The sequence below is a fragment of the Prionailurus bengalensis genome, chromosome X, assembly GCF_016509475.1.
Source record: "Prionailurus bengalensis isolate Pbe53 chromosome X, Fcat_Pben_1.1_paternal_pri, whole genome shotgun sequence".
In the NCBI taxonomy this organism is placed as follows: Eukaryota; Metazoa; Chordata; class Mammalia; order Carnivora; family Felidae; genus Prionailurus; species Prionailurus bengalensis.
In genome coordinates this window covers 98,240,786-98,258,266 of record NC_057361.1, presented here as the reverse complement: position 1 = coordinate 98,258,266, position 17,481 = coordinate 98,240,786, and the positions used below count along the sequence as shown (strand labels likewise).

Genomic DNA, 17,481 nt, shown 5'->3' with positions numbered 1-17,481 from the left:
TGACCTCTACCTGCTGCCTAGGTCCACCTACCCTTTGCACTTCAGCAGCTTTTGAAAACGAGCCTGTGCAGGGCTCAAAAGGCCAGCTCGTGCACTTGGATATATGGCCACTGTGTCAGATTTCATTAGGGTTGCAAAAAAAAAAAACAAAAAAAACCCCAACAAAGTAGCATGTGGACAATTCCCAGATTTGTATCAATTTCCCAGGGCTCATCTCCATACATGGGATCTGATGTGGTTGAGGGTGGGGAGCTTTCCTAAGCCAAAACAGCTTCCACCATCCCCTGCGAGACCAAGTCTTGGCTTCCAAGTCCACTGCCCTGGGTCAGTGAGCCTCCAACCTGCCACGTGAGGTGGTTAGCACGTCTTGGTGCCCTGCCCCCCTCCCCCCAGCTCCACCAACAAAGCTCTACCCCCCCCCCCCCCCCCCCCCCCCCCCCCCCCCCCCCCCCCCCCCCCCCCGCGGTACTCAGAGCTACCCCACAGGGACGAATGGAAACATAAGTTTCTTTCTAGTGCCCATGGTTGAAAACAGACATGCATTACTTAAGGTATTTTGGACCCTCAGTGGGAAAACAAGTTGTTGTTGTTGCCTGGCAGGAATGGAAAATTGGGGGGAGATTGAAATACACGCAGAATTAAATTCTTCACACCGGTTCCGGTTCTGAAGTCACTAGACACGTTGCTAATTTAGGGGCATAAAAACGTGTGAGTGCATTGTTTTGTCCGCCCATACAACGACTGTGCTTGGTGCGTTCAGTTGTATAGCCTGAAGAGTTTATAGAAGTGTTTTTATTCAATTATTAAGCGTTTCTAGATTGTGTCACAAGTGGAGCCACCGGCCGCCGATGCTCTCCTGCCTTCTATTCTGGGATTTTGAAGCGAGAGGGGCAAAACTCGCCGTGTTTCTAAATACTCTTGAGCATCAGGTTGTTCCTCTGCCAGAAGGCCAGAAGGGGACTGCCGGGCAACAACCAATAAACCTTATTCCTTCTGGGTGATAAACGGCAGTGTCTGCAGAGGCTAAAATGATAATGGTTTGCTCGTTCCCATTTGTGAGGGGACGCTGGCCAGTCCGTCCTTACTGGGCAGCAATTATTTAGCCAGTTGGGGCTGGCTCACTCTGGTTCGGGAGACGGTGCACATCTGTTCCCAAATGGCATGTGGTAGCTTGCCCTTGACTGCGGTGCGAGTATTTATACCAGAACAATGGGCAGATGCCACAGATAAGGGCATTCCCTGCCCCTTCCCCCCCCCCCCAAGGTCCAGTTGGTAAACCTTTTCCGGCAAAGAACTGGTTATAACAATTGGTATAATGTAGTAATGAGGATTTTTCATAAAAATCTCACTATTGAATCAATTTTAGAAATCATTCGGGGACGGGGAGATCAAGAGAGGAGGCCAGAGGACAAAATATCGGTCATTTTCGAGCCAGCCTCCACTGTACAGCATGTTCCTCGGCACCTTCGCACTGAATGTTCAATGAGGCCACGCATCATTGAAAATAACTTACTATTTAATGATTATTAAGTAATGTATCGTAGAAATTAGTTTCATTATTTCCTGAAACAATTACAGACGCAAGCTTGGAAAAATTACGTTTCCTGCTATATCTTCATGTTTTATCCTTTCTGTCTGTAGGTAGATTTGCCAACGTGGTCCTAACCGTGACGCTATTTAGGTACATCCTATTAGATGAGAAATTGCCTGAGCATCGCAACGGAAGCGTTGATGATCAAGCAAACAGTCCTATAGTCTTCTTGTCCCACCCCATGCTGGCTTCTGCTTCTAATCATGCATATCGTACGGTTCACTATTGAGTGATCGATACGATATTAACCGTAGATAGATAGAATTGATAGATCAGTTCTACAGATAGAATTGAATCTGGCCTTAATAAACAAGTAATTATTGGGGCGCCTGGTTGGCTCAGGCGGTAGAGCATACAACTCTTGATCTCAGGCTCATGAGTTCGAGCCCCACACTGAGCTTAGAGCTTACGTTAAAAAAAAGTTTTTAGAAAAGAAACAAGTAATCGTTGATTCCCTAGCGCTAGGCCACATTTATTAGCACTTGTAACATGCCAGATCCTATGTTAAGCTCTTTACGTACATTATTTACAATTTATATCAACCCCGGCAAGGGCCAGTGTTTAAATTATATGATGCTTAAGGATGACTCTGCTCAGTGATCTCAATTTAAGGGAAGTGACAAGCTGTGTTGGTATTCTGCACCCCTCAAAGGACTCAGTTGTCCCTTGGGTGCTACTGTGTGCCTTGTGCTGTGGTGGATGCTAAAGAAGATGCCGACGAGGGCCAGCCTACAGCCTTGAAGTCGGGGACAGTAGCTAAGACACAGAACTATATCTCATTCCTTTCTCATTGATACCCAAAGCATAGTGAGTGCTTGGTCTTAAATATTTGTTGGATGGATGGATGGATGGACGGATGGATGGATAGATGGATGGATGAGTAGATGAGAGAGCATTCAGATGTAAAACTTGGAGGGCCAACAGTCAAGCTTTAGGTGTGCAGAGAGAAGGGTTCATTGTCGTGACCGGTGGCACACTGGACTTAAGGCAGGCCTTGAAGTTCAGAAACCTTTCTTTTTTTTTTTATTTAATTTTTTTTTTCAACGTTTATTTATTTTGGGGACAGAGAGAGACAGAGCATGAACGGGGGAGGGGCAGAGAGAGAGGGAGACACAGAATCGGAGACAGGCTCCAGGCTCTGAGCCATCAGCCCAGAGCCTGACGCGGGGCTCGAACTCCCGGACCGCGAGACGGTGACCTGGCTGAAGTCGGACGCTTAACTGACTGCACCACCCAGGCGCCCCTAGAAACCTTTCTAATAGGCGGGTTTGGGAGTAATCAGTATGCAAATAGGCCATAGAGTTTCAGAGCTAGAAGGAACCCTAGTTCAGCCAGTGTGTTTTGCCAGACATTCTGCTTCTTTGCACTTGGGAGACAACGCTGTTGCCCGGTATCTTAGAGCTTCACCGTACACGTGGGCGTCTTGAAGTTCCAGAAAAGTCTTGTTGGAAAGCAGAGCTCTTAACTTCGTCTAATCCAGCGTTTTCCAGAACGACCGGACCACAGATCCCCTTCTCATGCAATAGACATAACGTACGACAGCCCTCTGAACACACTTTGGGAGATGCTGATTAGTGTGATCCCTTCTTTTCCCTGTAGAGTTCCAGAGAGGTTGAGTCACTTATCCGAAGTCACAGAGCTAACCGATAGCAGGGCCAAACCGAGGATTCCAGAGTGTTCTGGCTCTTGGGTGGTACTTTCCATTACATCACTAAGCCTTTCTAGTGGCAGCCCCATCGACCACCCCCCACCCCCCACCCCCTTGCCCAGACCCTTCCCTGCCAGCCCAGCATTGCTATGCTGGCAATAGGCCTTCCAGACACCAGATTGTTAGGAATTGGGATGAGACAGCTACGCTGGTGAACGATTGCACGCGAAAGCAGTAAGAGCTGATTTCTCCCCCTGAAGGCTGCAGCTCGGACTCCCCTGTCCTTGCCCGTCTCCTGCTGAGCCCCGATAAAGGCACATGTGCTTGTTAGGAGACTAACAAAAGCCCAAACAGCCTTAGGAGCATCGACAGCTCCCATTCCGCGCTGCTGCCCTGGTAGTTATTGTAGATCGAGCAAACTTCCGGTTATTTGCGTGTGCAGACGGCAGGAGCCCTGTCGATAATCCAAACCCACTGGCAGTAATTGACGAACGCACACAGTGCACGTAACACACGCACGCCCACACGCTTGTACGCACGCACGCACACACGCACCCCTTGCAAAACCCTTTGGTGTCTGACTCTGTCATGCCTCTGGCACAGGCAGCTTCTCTCCCTGGTGGCCCTTTCTTCCCAATCCCCAGCCGTCTCCCTACCTCATAACCCGCCTCCTTGAGGACGGCCTCCAGGGCTGCGCCGCTCCCGACGGCGCTCACCCCGTGGGGCTGCACCCTTTCACACACAAGCTAGGGCAGAAGCAGCCCCTGGCAGGGACTCCGGGGGTCCTCAACTGGATTGCCATAATTCCGGCCACCAGGGCGAAGTCAGGGGGATGCCCGGTGCTTCTTATTATTATCATTACTGGCTTAATAACTGCTGCATATGAATGAACGTCTTAGGTCAGCAAAGAGGTGTGGGCTGGTGGGGGAGATAGGCGGGCTGATGCCCGGTGAGTTGTGCCTGCTTAGACGCCGGTCCAAAGGCCACAAGCTGGGGCCTGAGCTTCCGGGCTCCCCAGAGACTCAGCCGCTTCGTTAATCCTGAGCTGTGAACAAGAGAACAGGCCAAATGAATGGTGCCGGGGGGTGGACGAAGGCCGAGATCTGCGGGGCACCGGGGACCCCAGTCCTCGTTCCTGTCACAAAGGCCCTGTTTCCTCCCCTGTCCCTCCCTTCCACCGTCCCTTCCACCTCCCTTCCCCTGCCTTGCTTGCTTTCCTACCCTCCAGGAAAGAAGAAATCCAAGTTTAAAGTCTTCAAGAGCTTCTTTGGCAAGAAGAAGAAAAAAGAGCCCGAGGATGCCCGGGAAGGGAGGAAGCTAAAACCAAGCCTGTCCAGCAGCAACATCAACATCTCTTCTCTGAAGCCAGTTCACGAAGATCAGACTGAGCCTCGGTAAGCTCAGGGGGGCTGTGGCCACCGCCAAGGCAGCCAAGGCCCTGGGGGCAGGGGGGGCGGCGGCGGTTTTCTCCGCGCTCAGGTGTATGCCTGAGCCGCTGGGTGGCTCAGTTGGTTAAGCGTCTGGCTCTTGAATGCGGCTTCGGTCGTGTTCTCACGGTTCGTGGGTTCGAGCCCCCACCTCAGGCTCTGCACCGGCAGCGCAGAGCCTGCTTGGGATTCTCTCTCTCTCTCTCTCTCTCTCCCTCCCTCCCTCTCTGGCCCCCCACCCCCACTCGTGTGCTCTGTCTCTTTCAAAACAAATAAACTTTAAAAAAAAAAAACCGTGGGGGAGATGGTTATGGGCGGACGGACGTGTTTCAGAGCTCACAAATCATACCACTATTGAGTGATCGACAGGATATTGACTGTAGATAGATAGAACTGATAGATCAGTTCTACCGCTAAATAAATAAATAAACAGACAAACTTTAACAATAACAACCACAAAAAAGAAGTGGCAAGAGCAGACATCCTTGTCTTCTTCCTGATCTGAGGGAGAAAGTATTCAGCCTTTCATCATCATATCTACTTGGTAGTAGTGTATCATTCTTTATGTTGTTGGATTCAGTTTTTTTTACTGTTTATTTATTTTTGAGAGAGAGAGAGAGACAGAGACAGAGACAGAGACAGAGACAGAGTGCAAGCAGGGGAGGGGCAGAGAGAGAGGGGAACACAGAATCCGAAGCAGGCTCCGGGCTCCGAGCTCCGAGCTGCCAGCACAGAGCCCGATGTGGGGCTCGAACTCACAAACTGTGAGATCATGACCTGGGCTGAAGTCGGATGCTTACCTGACCGAGCCACCCAGGTGCCCCCAGCTGTTGGATTCGGATTACTAGTATTTTATTGAAGAGTTTTACATCTATATTCATAAGCGATATTAGTTTGTAGTTTTCTTGTGATGTCTTTGGTTGAAATTTTAATAAATTCCCACATTCCAAAAGGAGCCTTTTGTGCCTTCATCCTTCCGTTTCTAACTTCTATGATTTGTCTTAGCGCTTAATTGTCATCAACCTGGCTTAATTCCCAGTCAGAAGGTATTTCCTTCTGGGTTTAGCAATCTGGGGGTGACAGTGGGGTGGGACGTGTGCGTAAGATGACTTAGAGGATAGGACACATGTATCACAGAACCCTCTTGTGAACGAGGAAAAGATCTGGTGAATGAGAGTCTCCAGTATCTGGGCAGATATTTGATAGTTTAAATCAAAACAAAAACACTAGAGAGAAATTTGGGTGTGAAAGATCTTTTATAACTCTCACCTTAATAACAGCAAGACTCAGGGGCACCTGGGTGGCTCAGTCGGTTGAATAGCTGACTCTTGATTTTGGCCCAGGTCACGATCTCACGGCTCAAGGATCGAGCCCCGCGTCGTTGGGCTCCACACTCAGTGTGGGGTCTGCTTGGGATTCTCTCCCCCCCACCAAATAAATAAATAAACATTTTTAAAAAGATAACAGCAAGACTCAGGGTCTTTTCCCCCATGCCACAGGGCTGCCACTATTGAATTGTACACATTAAATGCGTGAATTGTATGGGACGTAAACCACATCTCAAAACTATTATATAAAAAAGATGTGTGTCGGTAATTTAAAAACTCACAATTATAGAGAAGTACATAAAGTAGGAAATGAAAATCCCCCTCCTGTCCTCAGTGCCATTTCTCAGAGGGAACTACCACTAATTATTTGGTGGATATCCTCGCAGACTTTTTTCTATGATCATGAACTATGTATGTATGTAATACAGGCATATGTATTAAATGGGACCATACTATCCTTTATTTTTTCACTTACTGTCTCGTGGAACACTTTCTTTAAAAAAATTTTTTTTTAACGTTGATTTATTTTTGAGAGAGAGAGAGAGACAGAGTGTGAGCTGGGGAGGGGCAGAGAGAGAGGGAGACACAGAATCGGAAGCAGGCTCCGGGTTCCGAGCCGTCAGCCCAGAGCCCGACGCGGGGCTCGAACTCACGGACCGCGAGATCGTGACCTGAGCCGAAGCCGGACGCTTAACCGACTGAGCCACCCAGGCGCCCCTCGTGGAACACTTTCTATGGCAGCACATGTGCCCTCTTTCTGAGGTGTCTATGGTATACGTATCATTCTATGCATATACACGTATCTTCACTTCCTGTGGCCCTTGGGCTGCTTTTACAAGACCCTTTTCTTCCCGCTCAGGGCCAAGAGCAACATGGGGAGCAAAGCCCTGTCCCATGACAGCATCTTCATGATGGATCCTGAGCCTGCAAGTAAAATCTACCCCTCTCCAGAGCTCCAGAGAGGCAGATCTCTGCAGGTAATAGTGAACTCAAGCCTCAGTGCCTAATTCGGCTGCTCCTCTTCCGTTCCCTAGTCCTGCTCTGCCAAAAAACAAGTACGGGGGGACTTTGGGCTTGCTTCTCGAGCTGATTCTACCCCGCAGGGCTATTGTAAAGAACGGAGAACGTGTAAATGCATGATGTGCTTCCCTAGCGCCCAGCACGCAGTGTGGCCTGGCATTACCACGTTCACTTCTCCGGACACACCCCAAGAATGCTTCGAGTCTATTAGGGTCGCGTCCCACCGTCAACGTGCAGGCATTCCGACCGCTGTGTTTTTTTCTTTCTTCTACAGAGACCTTCTGTTCCCAGAACTCTGCTTAGAACCGGGACTAGTAGTCTGCATCAAGCTGTTTTTGGAGTTACGTTTGGACCTATGCTCCCATATGTACCCAGAAGTGCACTTTGGGCCGGGGGATCCGACATCGCTGAGGTAACGGAGTGGGATTGTTCCGACTACGGTTGGCTGAGTCAGACAGATTGCTGCTTACGGGCTCCATGAACTTGGGCTGATCGCCTGACCAGAACGAATCATGCTCACAAAGCAAGGTTTTCCTCTATCCGTGACCAAGTGCTACACGGTTAGCTCTCCAGTTCAGAAGGGAGAGCCCTGTTTCCTGGAGGCCTCTTCTCTTAGTCCCAGCAACAGAGAGACTCTTATGGCAGAGATGGGGGGGGGGGGGGCGGGGATTAAAGGTAAGGCTTCTAGAGGCATTTCCTCTCACAATGAAGCCGGGAGGGAAAGCTGCAATAGCTCAAAGGCAAGTTTGCCGGAATGGCTGGTTCGAGCCCCCTCCTCACATCTTTGGCCTAGTCCCTTAGTCCTTCTTCTGGGAAACAGGGCTGAAGACAGGGTAGCGTATTAACAGAACCCGAACCATCAACCGCCAGTTTGACCTCCGCACGGGAGACTTCCCTTAGGCGCCAGGGTGACAACCCTACATGACAGGGTGGTTGACAGCATTCGGTTGAGGGTCCCGACACCCAATGCTGCATAGAAGCAACGCAGCTACGGAATTGGCCAATGGCTGGGTCCCTTGAAGGGACAGGATTCGTCATGGATTAAGTGGCATTCAGATCACCTGGGAGATTGTGGGAGATGAACTCCCAGTATACAGTTCTGTCAGAAATACCAAGACTGGGGCGCCGGGGTGGCTCGGTCGGTTAAGCGACCGACCTCGGCTCGGGTCGTGATCCCACGGTGTGTGAGTTCGAGCCCCGCGTCGGGCTCTGGGCTGACCGCTCGGAGCCTGGAGCCTGCTTCGGATTCTGTGTCTCCCTCTCTCTGCCCCTCCCCCGTTCATGCTCTGTCTCTCTCTGTCTCAAAGATAAATAAACGTTAAAAAAAAAATTAAAAAAAAAAATTAAACTCCCTGCACTTGAGTAGGGGACATCCCTTTCCTGCCCCTAATAGTTAGGAGATAGGAGTCCACAGGGGTTAAGAACATGGGCTATAAAGGCAAGCAGGCCTTTCAAATGCCTGCTGTGCCACCACGAGAATGAGGGCCAGTCATATCATCTCTCAGACCTGCTTTTCCCCATAAAATGGGAACCACAAGAGCTGATGCCTCAAGGAATTGTTGCACGGTTCAAATGAAATCCACCTCTGGAGAGCACTTCCTCCCTGTCCGGGAGAAAGAGCTCAAATCAGGAACCTAACTCGCCACCCGAAGGAACTGGGAAGAGAAGAACAGACTAAACCCAAAGCTAGAAAAAGGAAGGAAATAATCGAGACGGAAGCAGCGTAGAGGCCTCCGTAAAAGTTAGTTGTCATTATTGTAGTTGTTATTATTATTAGAATTGGGCTCGGGGACGGTGAATCTCTTGAGATTTCATCTCAGGAGCTCCCAGTAGGGCCTGGTAGGAATGAGGGGTCACCTTAGACACTGGCCAGGAGTACCCCAGGGGCAGAACGTTGGAACAATCCTCATCGGGGCCCCCTTTCTTTGGCTTTGAGAGTTTGAAGTCCATCTGTCCTGAACAGCTGCAGAGCCTATGACAGAAAGAAGCACGTCCGCTCCATGACAGCAAAACTTTGGTTTTGTTCATTGTTACGGGCCCAATGCGCAGATCGGGGCACGGCACGCTGTGGACGCTTAGCCAGTATTAAAGACAAAACCGGGGGTTCTGATTCACGTCAAAATGACCATGGCAGGGACCAGTGCCTCAGATTCAAGTGTACCATGAGCTTCAAGTTAGAATCAACTCAATGAGCCTGCTGAAGCCCAAGGAAAACTCAAATGACCAATTTTATTCCCTTGGGAAAACTAGTAAAGCTGTTCTGCTCGGGGCTGGTTCTGCAGATTTTCTAATAACTCTAGAAAAATCAGTCTTGACAGGATTCAGATAAACAATCGACACAGCCAAGATCTGATCCAGACAATTCCCGGAATGAAAGGAGCAAGGCTCGTAGCTTGGATGCCAAGCCTAGGTCCTAACCCCCAAACTCACCTCCGCAAGAACTGGACTTCCAAAGATAGGGCCAAAATCAAAACAAAGATGGGACTCAAAGAAGACTTATGGTTAGCATCAGTAGAGAGAGAACACCATAATTCTGGGTGGGTTTGTGGGTTTTTTTTTTAGTAAAACAGCATGCAATATTTTATAATGATTAAAGTTAAGAACCAGCCAAGATTCTTTGAATGGGAAATTTTACAAGCTAGATGACCTGAAATATGTCAAAATGTTACAGCGCCTGCAGGATTGGATTGTTTTCTCCCTTTACATTTTAGTCGTTTCCAGACCTTCATTAATAATCATGCATTGTTGGGGCACCTGGGTGGCTCAGGGAGTTAAGTGGCTGACCCTTTTTTGGGGGGGGGGTGGGGGAGTAGAATTTAGTGATTCATCACTTACGTAGGACACCCAGGGCTCATCCCAACAAGTGTCCTCCTTGATGCCCATCCCCCATTGAGCCCATCCCCCCACCCACCTACCCTCCAGTAACCCCCAGTTTGTTCTCTATATTTAAGAGTGTCTTACGGTTTGCCTCTCTCTCTCTTTTGATCTTATTTGTCCTTTCTTTCCCCTGTGTTCGTCTGTTTTGTTTCATAAATTTCACATGAGGGAAATCATATCGTATTTGTCTTTCTCTGCCTGACTTACTTCGCTTAGCATCGTACACTCTGGTTCCATCCACGCTGTTGCAGATGGCAAGATTTCATTCTTTTTGATCGAGTGATATTCCGTTGTGTATATATGTACCACACATCCGTTATCTGTTTGTCAGTAGATAGATATTTGGGCTCTTTCCATAATTTGGCTGTTGTTGATAGCGCTGCTATAAACATTGGGGTGCGTGTACCCCTTTGAATCAGCATTTTTTGATAAATACCTAATAGTGGAATTGCTGGCTTGTAGGGTAGTTCTAGTTTTAATTTTTTGAGGAACCTCCATAACTGTTTTCCAGAGTGGCCGCACCAGTTTGCATCCCCCCCAGCAGTGCAACAGCATCCCCCTTTCTCTACATCCTCGCCAACATCTATTGTTTCTTGAGTTTTTAGTGTTAGCCATTATGACACGTGACAGGTGGTACCTCACTGTGGTCTTGATTTGTATTTCCCTGATGATGAGTGATGTGGAGCATCTTTTCATGTGTCTCTTTGCCATCCGGATGTCAGATCTTTGGACAAGTGTCTGTTCATGTCTGTTGCCCATTTCCTCACTGGATTATTTGTTTTTTGGATGTTGAGTTTGATAAGTTCTTTATAGATTTTGGATACTAGCCAAACCCTTTATCCGATATGTCATTTGCAAATATCTTCTCCCATTCTGGCGGTTGCCTTTTAGTTTTGTGGATTGTTTCCTTCGCTGTGCAGAAGCTCTTTATCTTGATGAGGTCCCAATAGTTCATTTTTGCTTTTCTTTCCCTTGCCTCTGGAGACGTGTTGCGTAAGAAGTTGCTGCGACCAAGATCAAAGAGGTTTTTGCCTGCTTTCTCCTCGAGGATTTGGATGGCTTCCTGTCTTACATTGAGGTCTTTCATCCATTTTGAGTTTATTTTTGTGTCTGGAGTAAGAACCTGGTCCAGGTTCATTCTTCTGCACGTCGCTATCCAGTTTTCCCAACACCATTTGCTGAAGAGACTGTCTTTTTTCCATTGGGTATTCTTTCCTGCTTTGTCAAAGATTAGTTGGCCATGTGTTTGTGGGTCCAGTTCTGGGTTCCCTATTCTGTTCCATTGATCTGCGTGTGCCAGTACCATACTGTCTTGATGATTATGGCTTTGTGATACAGCTTGAGGTCCGGAATTGTGATGCCTTCAGCTTTGGTTTCTTCTGAAACGTTACTGTGGCTATTCGGGGTCTTTTCTAGTTCCATATAAATTTTAGAATTGTTTGTTCTCTCTCTGTGAAGAATTCTGGCATTATTTTGATAAGGATTGCATTGAATATGTGGATTGCTTTCGGTAGTTGTCGACATTTTAACAATATTTGGTCTTCCAATCCATGAGCATGGAACGTTTTTCCATTTTTTGTGTCTTCTTTAATTTCTTTCATAAGCTTTCTGTAGTTTTCAGTGTATGGATCTTTTGCTCTTTGGTTAAGTTTATTCCTAGGTATTTTATGGTTTTGGGTGCAATTGTAAATGGGCTTGATTCCTTGATTTCTTTTTCTGCTGCTTCATTATTGGTGTCTAGAAATGCCACAGGTTTCTGTGCATTGATTTTATATCCTGCGACTTTACTGAATTTACGTATCAGCTCTAGCAGTTTTTTGGTGGCGTCTTTTGGGTTTTCCACAAAGAGTATCATGTCCTCTGTGCAGAGTGAAAGTTTCGACTTCTTCCTTGCTGATTTGAATGCCTTTTATTTCTTTTTGTTGTCTGATTGCTTTCAACACTATGTTGAACAGCAGTGCTGAGAGTGGACATCCCTGTCTTGTTCCTGACCTTCGGGGGAAAGTTGTCAGTTTTTCCCCATTGAGGATGATATTAGGGTTGGGTCGTTCATATATGGCTTTTATGATCTCGAGGTAGGATCCTTCTATCCCTACTTTCTTGAGGGTTTTTATCAAGAAAGGATGCTGTGTTTTGTCAAATGCTTTCTCTGCATCTCTTGAGAGAATCAAGTGGTTCTTATCCTTTCTTTTATTAATGTGACGTATCATGTTGATTGATTTGTGGATATGGAACCAGCCCTGCAGCCCAGAATTTTCATTTTGATCAAACAAGCAATTTGAAGTTTCTGTCTTTGTTTGGGGATTGGCAGAAGTGTGCAGCAACCCAGAGGGCAAACCAAAACTCTCGGGCTTCGGCTTGCATAGGTATAAGAACTGAAGACAGGGAGGTGGGAGATTCGTTTCTTGGCTTGTTTTCTCACTGTGGGTTCTTAGCCCTTCCGCCAGCAAGCAACAAGAGGACATCAGTAATTTGGAAGAAAGCGCACAGGTTTAACTTTTCCTTCTATTCTCCTCCTTAACAGAGCCCATCACTGCTGCCATTCCAGCGAAGCATCAGCCCACCTCTTATCCGTTCTGACACAATCTCTAAGGACTTGGAGGAAATCTCTGTTGATGAGGAGTCACCTGAGAGCTCACCAAAGGACGTTTCAGAGCAGATCTTGACAATGAAGAAGGTGAGTGTTGGCCCCCTCCTAGGGCTTGGTTTGGTTGTGGGGCACAGGTCGGAGGCATGATCTCTGCTTGCACTCTCTTCCGCTGGAGTTGAGCACTAGGGGGACGTTTGGGGAAGGAGCGGCCATTTTTTACTTTTGACTTGCATGGTGGTTTTCTGCCCAGTCTACAAACCAAATCATCAGCACTTTAGTTGATGAGCAACAGAAGACAGTATTTCAGAAAACAAGAATAGTTTGCCGAGGTTTTCAGTTATTTCGGGAAGGAAACAATGGAGATTTTTATGGGAGTAAAGGCTCTGTGTTTTCGAATGGCAGAATCTCAAGGGTTAGGGCATGTAGTATTGTTTGGTAGACGCACACCCATGTGAAAAATCATTTGACACATGAGAAATCATGTATGTGCATTTTATGCATCTGGGTTTGTCAATGAAGTCATATCCATCAACAACTCGGAAATTAGTAGATTGTACCCATATCAATACTTCTGTTCTCAAACTAATGAGTGGTTAATTTAATTGGTTGTTAGTGAACTTGAAAGGACTTTTAAATATACATATACGTATATATGTATGTATATTTAATGCTTACTTATTTATTTTGAGAGAGAGAGAACACTAGCAGGGGAGGGGCAGAGAGAGAGGGAGAGAGAGAATCCCATTCAGGTTCCACACTGTCAGTGCAGAGCGCAATGTGGGACTCGAGCCCATGAACCATGAGATCATAAGCTGAGCCGAAATCGAGTCGGGTGCTTAACCCACTGAGCCACCCAGGTGCCCTAGGACTTTTAAAGTGAAGTAGCATTTAGAACAATTAACGTTGGGAACTAAAAAGTAAACAGGACGGTAATTTATAATGAAGATAATTGACCAGTCAGCACAAAACTGTTTTGGTGTTAAAAGATCCAATGGAGGGAAGCAGCCTTCAGTTAAATATGTCAACAACAACAACAACAACAACAAAACCCCAGTCAAGTTAGGAACAAAATTAAAGCATAGGCAAATGGTAGGTGGATATGGTTCCTCACCAGCCAATGGATTTAGACTATGACTGTAAGTATTTTCAGCAGAATACTGCTAAATCAGACAAATTAGTCTGAATTGGTGGAAGGATTGAATTAGATAACTTTTATTGTGATAAAATACACACAACATAAAATTTATCATGTTAGGGGCGCCTGGGTGGCTCGGTCAGTTAAGCGTCTGGCTCTTGGTTTTGGCTCAGATCATGACCTCATGGTTCGTGGGTTCCAGCCCCACGACAGGCTCTGTGCTGACAGCGCAGAGCCTGCTTGGCAGTCTTTCTCTCCCTTTCTCTCTGCCCCTTCCATGCCCCCCCCTCAAAATAAATAGATAAACTTCAAAAAAAATGTATCACGTTAAAGCATACAATTCAGTGGCATTAATTCACAACCATCACTCCTATCTAGGTCCCGAATGGTTTTGGTTCCCCCATACTTATTAAGCAGTCATTCATCATTCCTCTTTCCTCTCAGCCCCTGGCAACCACCAGTCTGATTTCTGTCTCTGGATTTGCCTATCATATAAGTGTATATAGTACTCCAGTTGTTTCTATGGCTGAATAATACTCCATTGTATGGATATACCACATTTTGTTTAGCTCTTCATCCACTGATGGATATTTGGGTCCTATCTACCTATTGGCTATCATGAATAGTGCTGCTATGAACGTTCATATACAGGTTTGTATTTGAGCATATGTTTTCAGCTCTTTTGGGTGTATACCTAGCAGTGAAATTGCTGGATCATATGGTAATTCTGTATTTAACCTTTTGAGGAGGCGCCGAACTGTTTTTCTCAGCAGCTACACCACTTTACGTTCCCACCAGCTATGTTTAAGGGTTCCGGTATCTTCACATGCCGGTCAACATTTGTCATTTTCCATTTTTTAAAAATAGTCATTCTAGTGGCTGTGAAGTGTATGTATCTCATTGTGGTTTTGATTTGTATTTCACTAGTGACTAATGATGTTAACCATCTTTTCTTGTGCTTATTGGCCATTTGTATACCTTCTTTGGAGACATGTCTATTTAAGACCTTAGCCCATTTTTTATTTAATGCGTTGTTTTTTTGTTGTTGAGTTACGAATTCTTTATATATTCTGGATACTAGACCCTCTTCAGATCTATGGTTTGCAAACGTTCCCCCCCCTATTCTGTGAGTTGTCTTCTAATTCTATCAAAAGAATAAAATTTTTAAAAAGTTTAATTTTGACGAAGTCAAATTTATTGATATTTTTTCTTTTGATACTTGTGTTTTTGGTGTCATATCTAAGAAGCCATTGCCCAACTTACGATCATGAAGATTTACCCCTATGTTTTCTTTGAAGAGTTTTAGCTCTTATATTTAGGTCTTTGATCCGTTTTTAGTTCATATTTATATATGGGGTGAGATAGGGTCTAACTTCATTTTTTTTTAAATTCAAGTTAGTTAACGTACAGTGTTGTCATGGCTTGCATGTGACCATCCAGTTGTCCCAGCACTGTTTGTTGAAAAAACTTATTTCTTCCATTTAATGTTCTTGGCGCCCTTGTTGGAAATCAGTTAACTGCAGATGAATGGAGACATATATATATATGGATATGGATATATATGTCTCCATTCATATGTATATGTATATATATATCTGTAGATACATAATTTTCTATATATAAGATCATGCCATTTATAAATGGAGATAGTTTTACTTCTTCCTTTCCAGTTTGCATGCTTTTTGTTTCTCTTCCTTGCCAAATTGGCTAGAACTTCCAGTAGAACAAATAAAAGTGGCAAAAGCAAACATCCTTTTCTTATTCCTGATCTTAGGGGGAAAGATTTCAGTTTTTCACCATTGAGTATGATCTCAGCTATGGATTTTTCATATAAGCTTTCTAGCCCTAGTTTGTTAGGTGTTTTTAGTATGAACAAGTGTTGGATTTTCTCAAATGCTTTTCTTTCTTTTTTTTTAAATGTTTATTCATTTTTGAGAGAGAGAGACAGAGTGCAGGGGAGGGGTGGGAGGGGCAGAGGATCTGAAGCAAACTCTGTGCTGACAGCAGAGAGCCTGATACGGGGCTCAAACTCACAAACTATGAGCTCATGACCTGAGCCAAAGTCAGATGCTTAACCCACTGAGCCACCCCGGGCACGCCTGTTAACAGTGCTTTTTTACATCAATTGAAATGATCGTGTAGTTTTTTTTTCCTTCATTCTATTAATATGGTATATTATTACATTGAGTGATTTTCATATGAAACCTCCTTGCAATTGATTGCCGTGCTATACAATTGCCTTAATATGCTGTTGGACCTTGTTTGCTAGTATTTTTGCGTGTGTATTTACGAGGGACATAGGTCTAAAGTATTCTTTTCTCATGATACCTTTATTTGGCTTTGGAATCATGACAGTGGTGGCCTCGTAGAATCAGGAAGTGTTTCCTCTTCGATTTTTTTTTTGAAATATTTGTTAAGGATTGGTGTTGACTATTTAAAAGTTTGGTAAAATTTATCGGTGAGGCCATCTGGTCCTGGTCTTTTTTGTTATTGTTGGGAAGTTTTGATTACTGATTCGGTATCTTTACTCGTTATCGGTCAATTCAGATTTTCTATTTCTTCTTGAGTCAATGTTGATACTTTGGATGTGTCTAGGAATTTATCTCTTTCATCTAGGTAATCTAATTTGCTGACATACAATTATGTGTAGTATTGTCTTATAATTCCTTTTATTTCTGTAAAGTCCATAGTAATTTTCCCTTTTCATTTCTACTTCTAGGGATTTGTGTCTTCGGTCTTTTTGTCTTAGTAAATCTTCCTAAAGATTCGTCGATTTTGTTTTACTCTTCAAAGAACCAACTTTTGGTTTCATTGGCTTTCTCTATTGTTTTTTCTATTCCCCACTTCACTGTCTCTGCCTTAATCTTTATTATTTACTTCCTTTTGCTAGCTTTGACATTTTAAGATACAGAGTTTTCTCTTGCTGTGAATTTGAGTAGGCTAACTATGCATTTTATAGGCTAATGAACAGAGTTAAATTATTTATAGTCAACATTTCCAAGCACCAGTCTAAACATTCGTCCTGCTGGAGTGTCATGAACTTCCTATTAGTAAATTCAAGAATTCAGTCAGGTTGCTTGCAGTACGTTAAGCGTTGGGCTGGCAGACAGAAAGTCTAATCTTTGGTGGTCTAGTCAACCTCCTATCACCCCCAGGCATGAGAGTTTCTTGGCTGTTTCTGCCATGCTTCTTGGTTCATTAGTTCACCGTGGTGAACACCAGGGGGACAGGTGGTGGCAACCGCGTCATCCCAAGAAATCGCTGGAATCACCATCCCAACCAGATATGCTGGCCCGGAGGCTTCTCTAAGCTTCCCATAGATTATGACCCCCAAGCAGTCTATCCCTGGAGGCCTCCCCACCAACCCAACTCCTACCGCCTTCTCACTGAGGATCGACTAAGGAGCTCGGCGCAAAACCGAATCCTCCAAATAGGAAAGTCAGATGAAAAGAGGACTCCATCTCCAAGGAGTCTTTCCAAGTTCAAGTTCGCTGTTTCATTTTCTTCTCCAAGCTGCTGCCTCCTACTGGTACCGGGGGGGAAACACATTACCCTTCAAGGACACCAAGACTCATAATTAAAATGGCAGAAAGTAATGATAAAGAGAGGTTTTTCAAAGGACACCGCCCGACCTTTTACTCCAGGCTCACTTTTTCCTTCCACCCCACCCCCTCCCGGGGGCAGAACAGGAAGGATTGCCTGAGGCCTCGCTACCTCAGCCTGTGTCTTCCACGTTTCTTTGGGTGAAGAGTTGAGCGTTTTGCCCCTTTCAGTTGTGGTTAGCGAAACTCCCCTGAGTGATCTTCGTCTTTCGGCCTCACAGCCCTCTGTCCTGTTTCAGTGGCTTGTGTCCTTTGAGTAGAGG

The 17,481-nt window shown here is 45.5% G+C and overlaps 1 protein-coding gene across 2 annotated transcripts in view; it reads left to right on the top strand.

The window, feature by feature from the left end:
- KIAA1210 (KIAA1210 ortholog) overlaps positions 1 to 17,481 on the top strand; it is a 56,281-nt gene that overhangs the window by 21,327 nt on the left and 17,473 nt on the right. For both annotated transcript variants that reach the window (XM_043569908.1, XM_043569909.1), the window contains exons 3-6: positions 4,468 to 4,633; positions 6,854 to 6,971; positions 7,289 to 7,426; positions 12,416 to 12,568. In XM_043569908.1, coding sequence (XP_043425843.1) covers positions 4,468 to 4,633; positions 6,854 to 6,971; positions 7,289 to 7,426; positions 12,416 to 12,568 — 575 coding nt within the window. The remainder of the gene's footprint in view (positions 1 to 4,467; positions 4,634 to 6,853; positions 6,972 to 7,288; positions 7,427 to 12,415; positions 12,569 to 17,481) is intronic.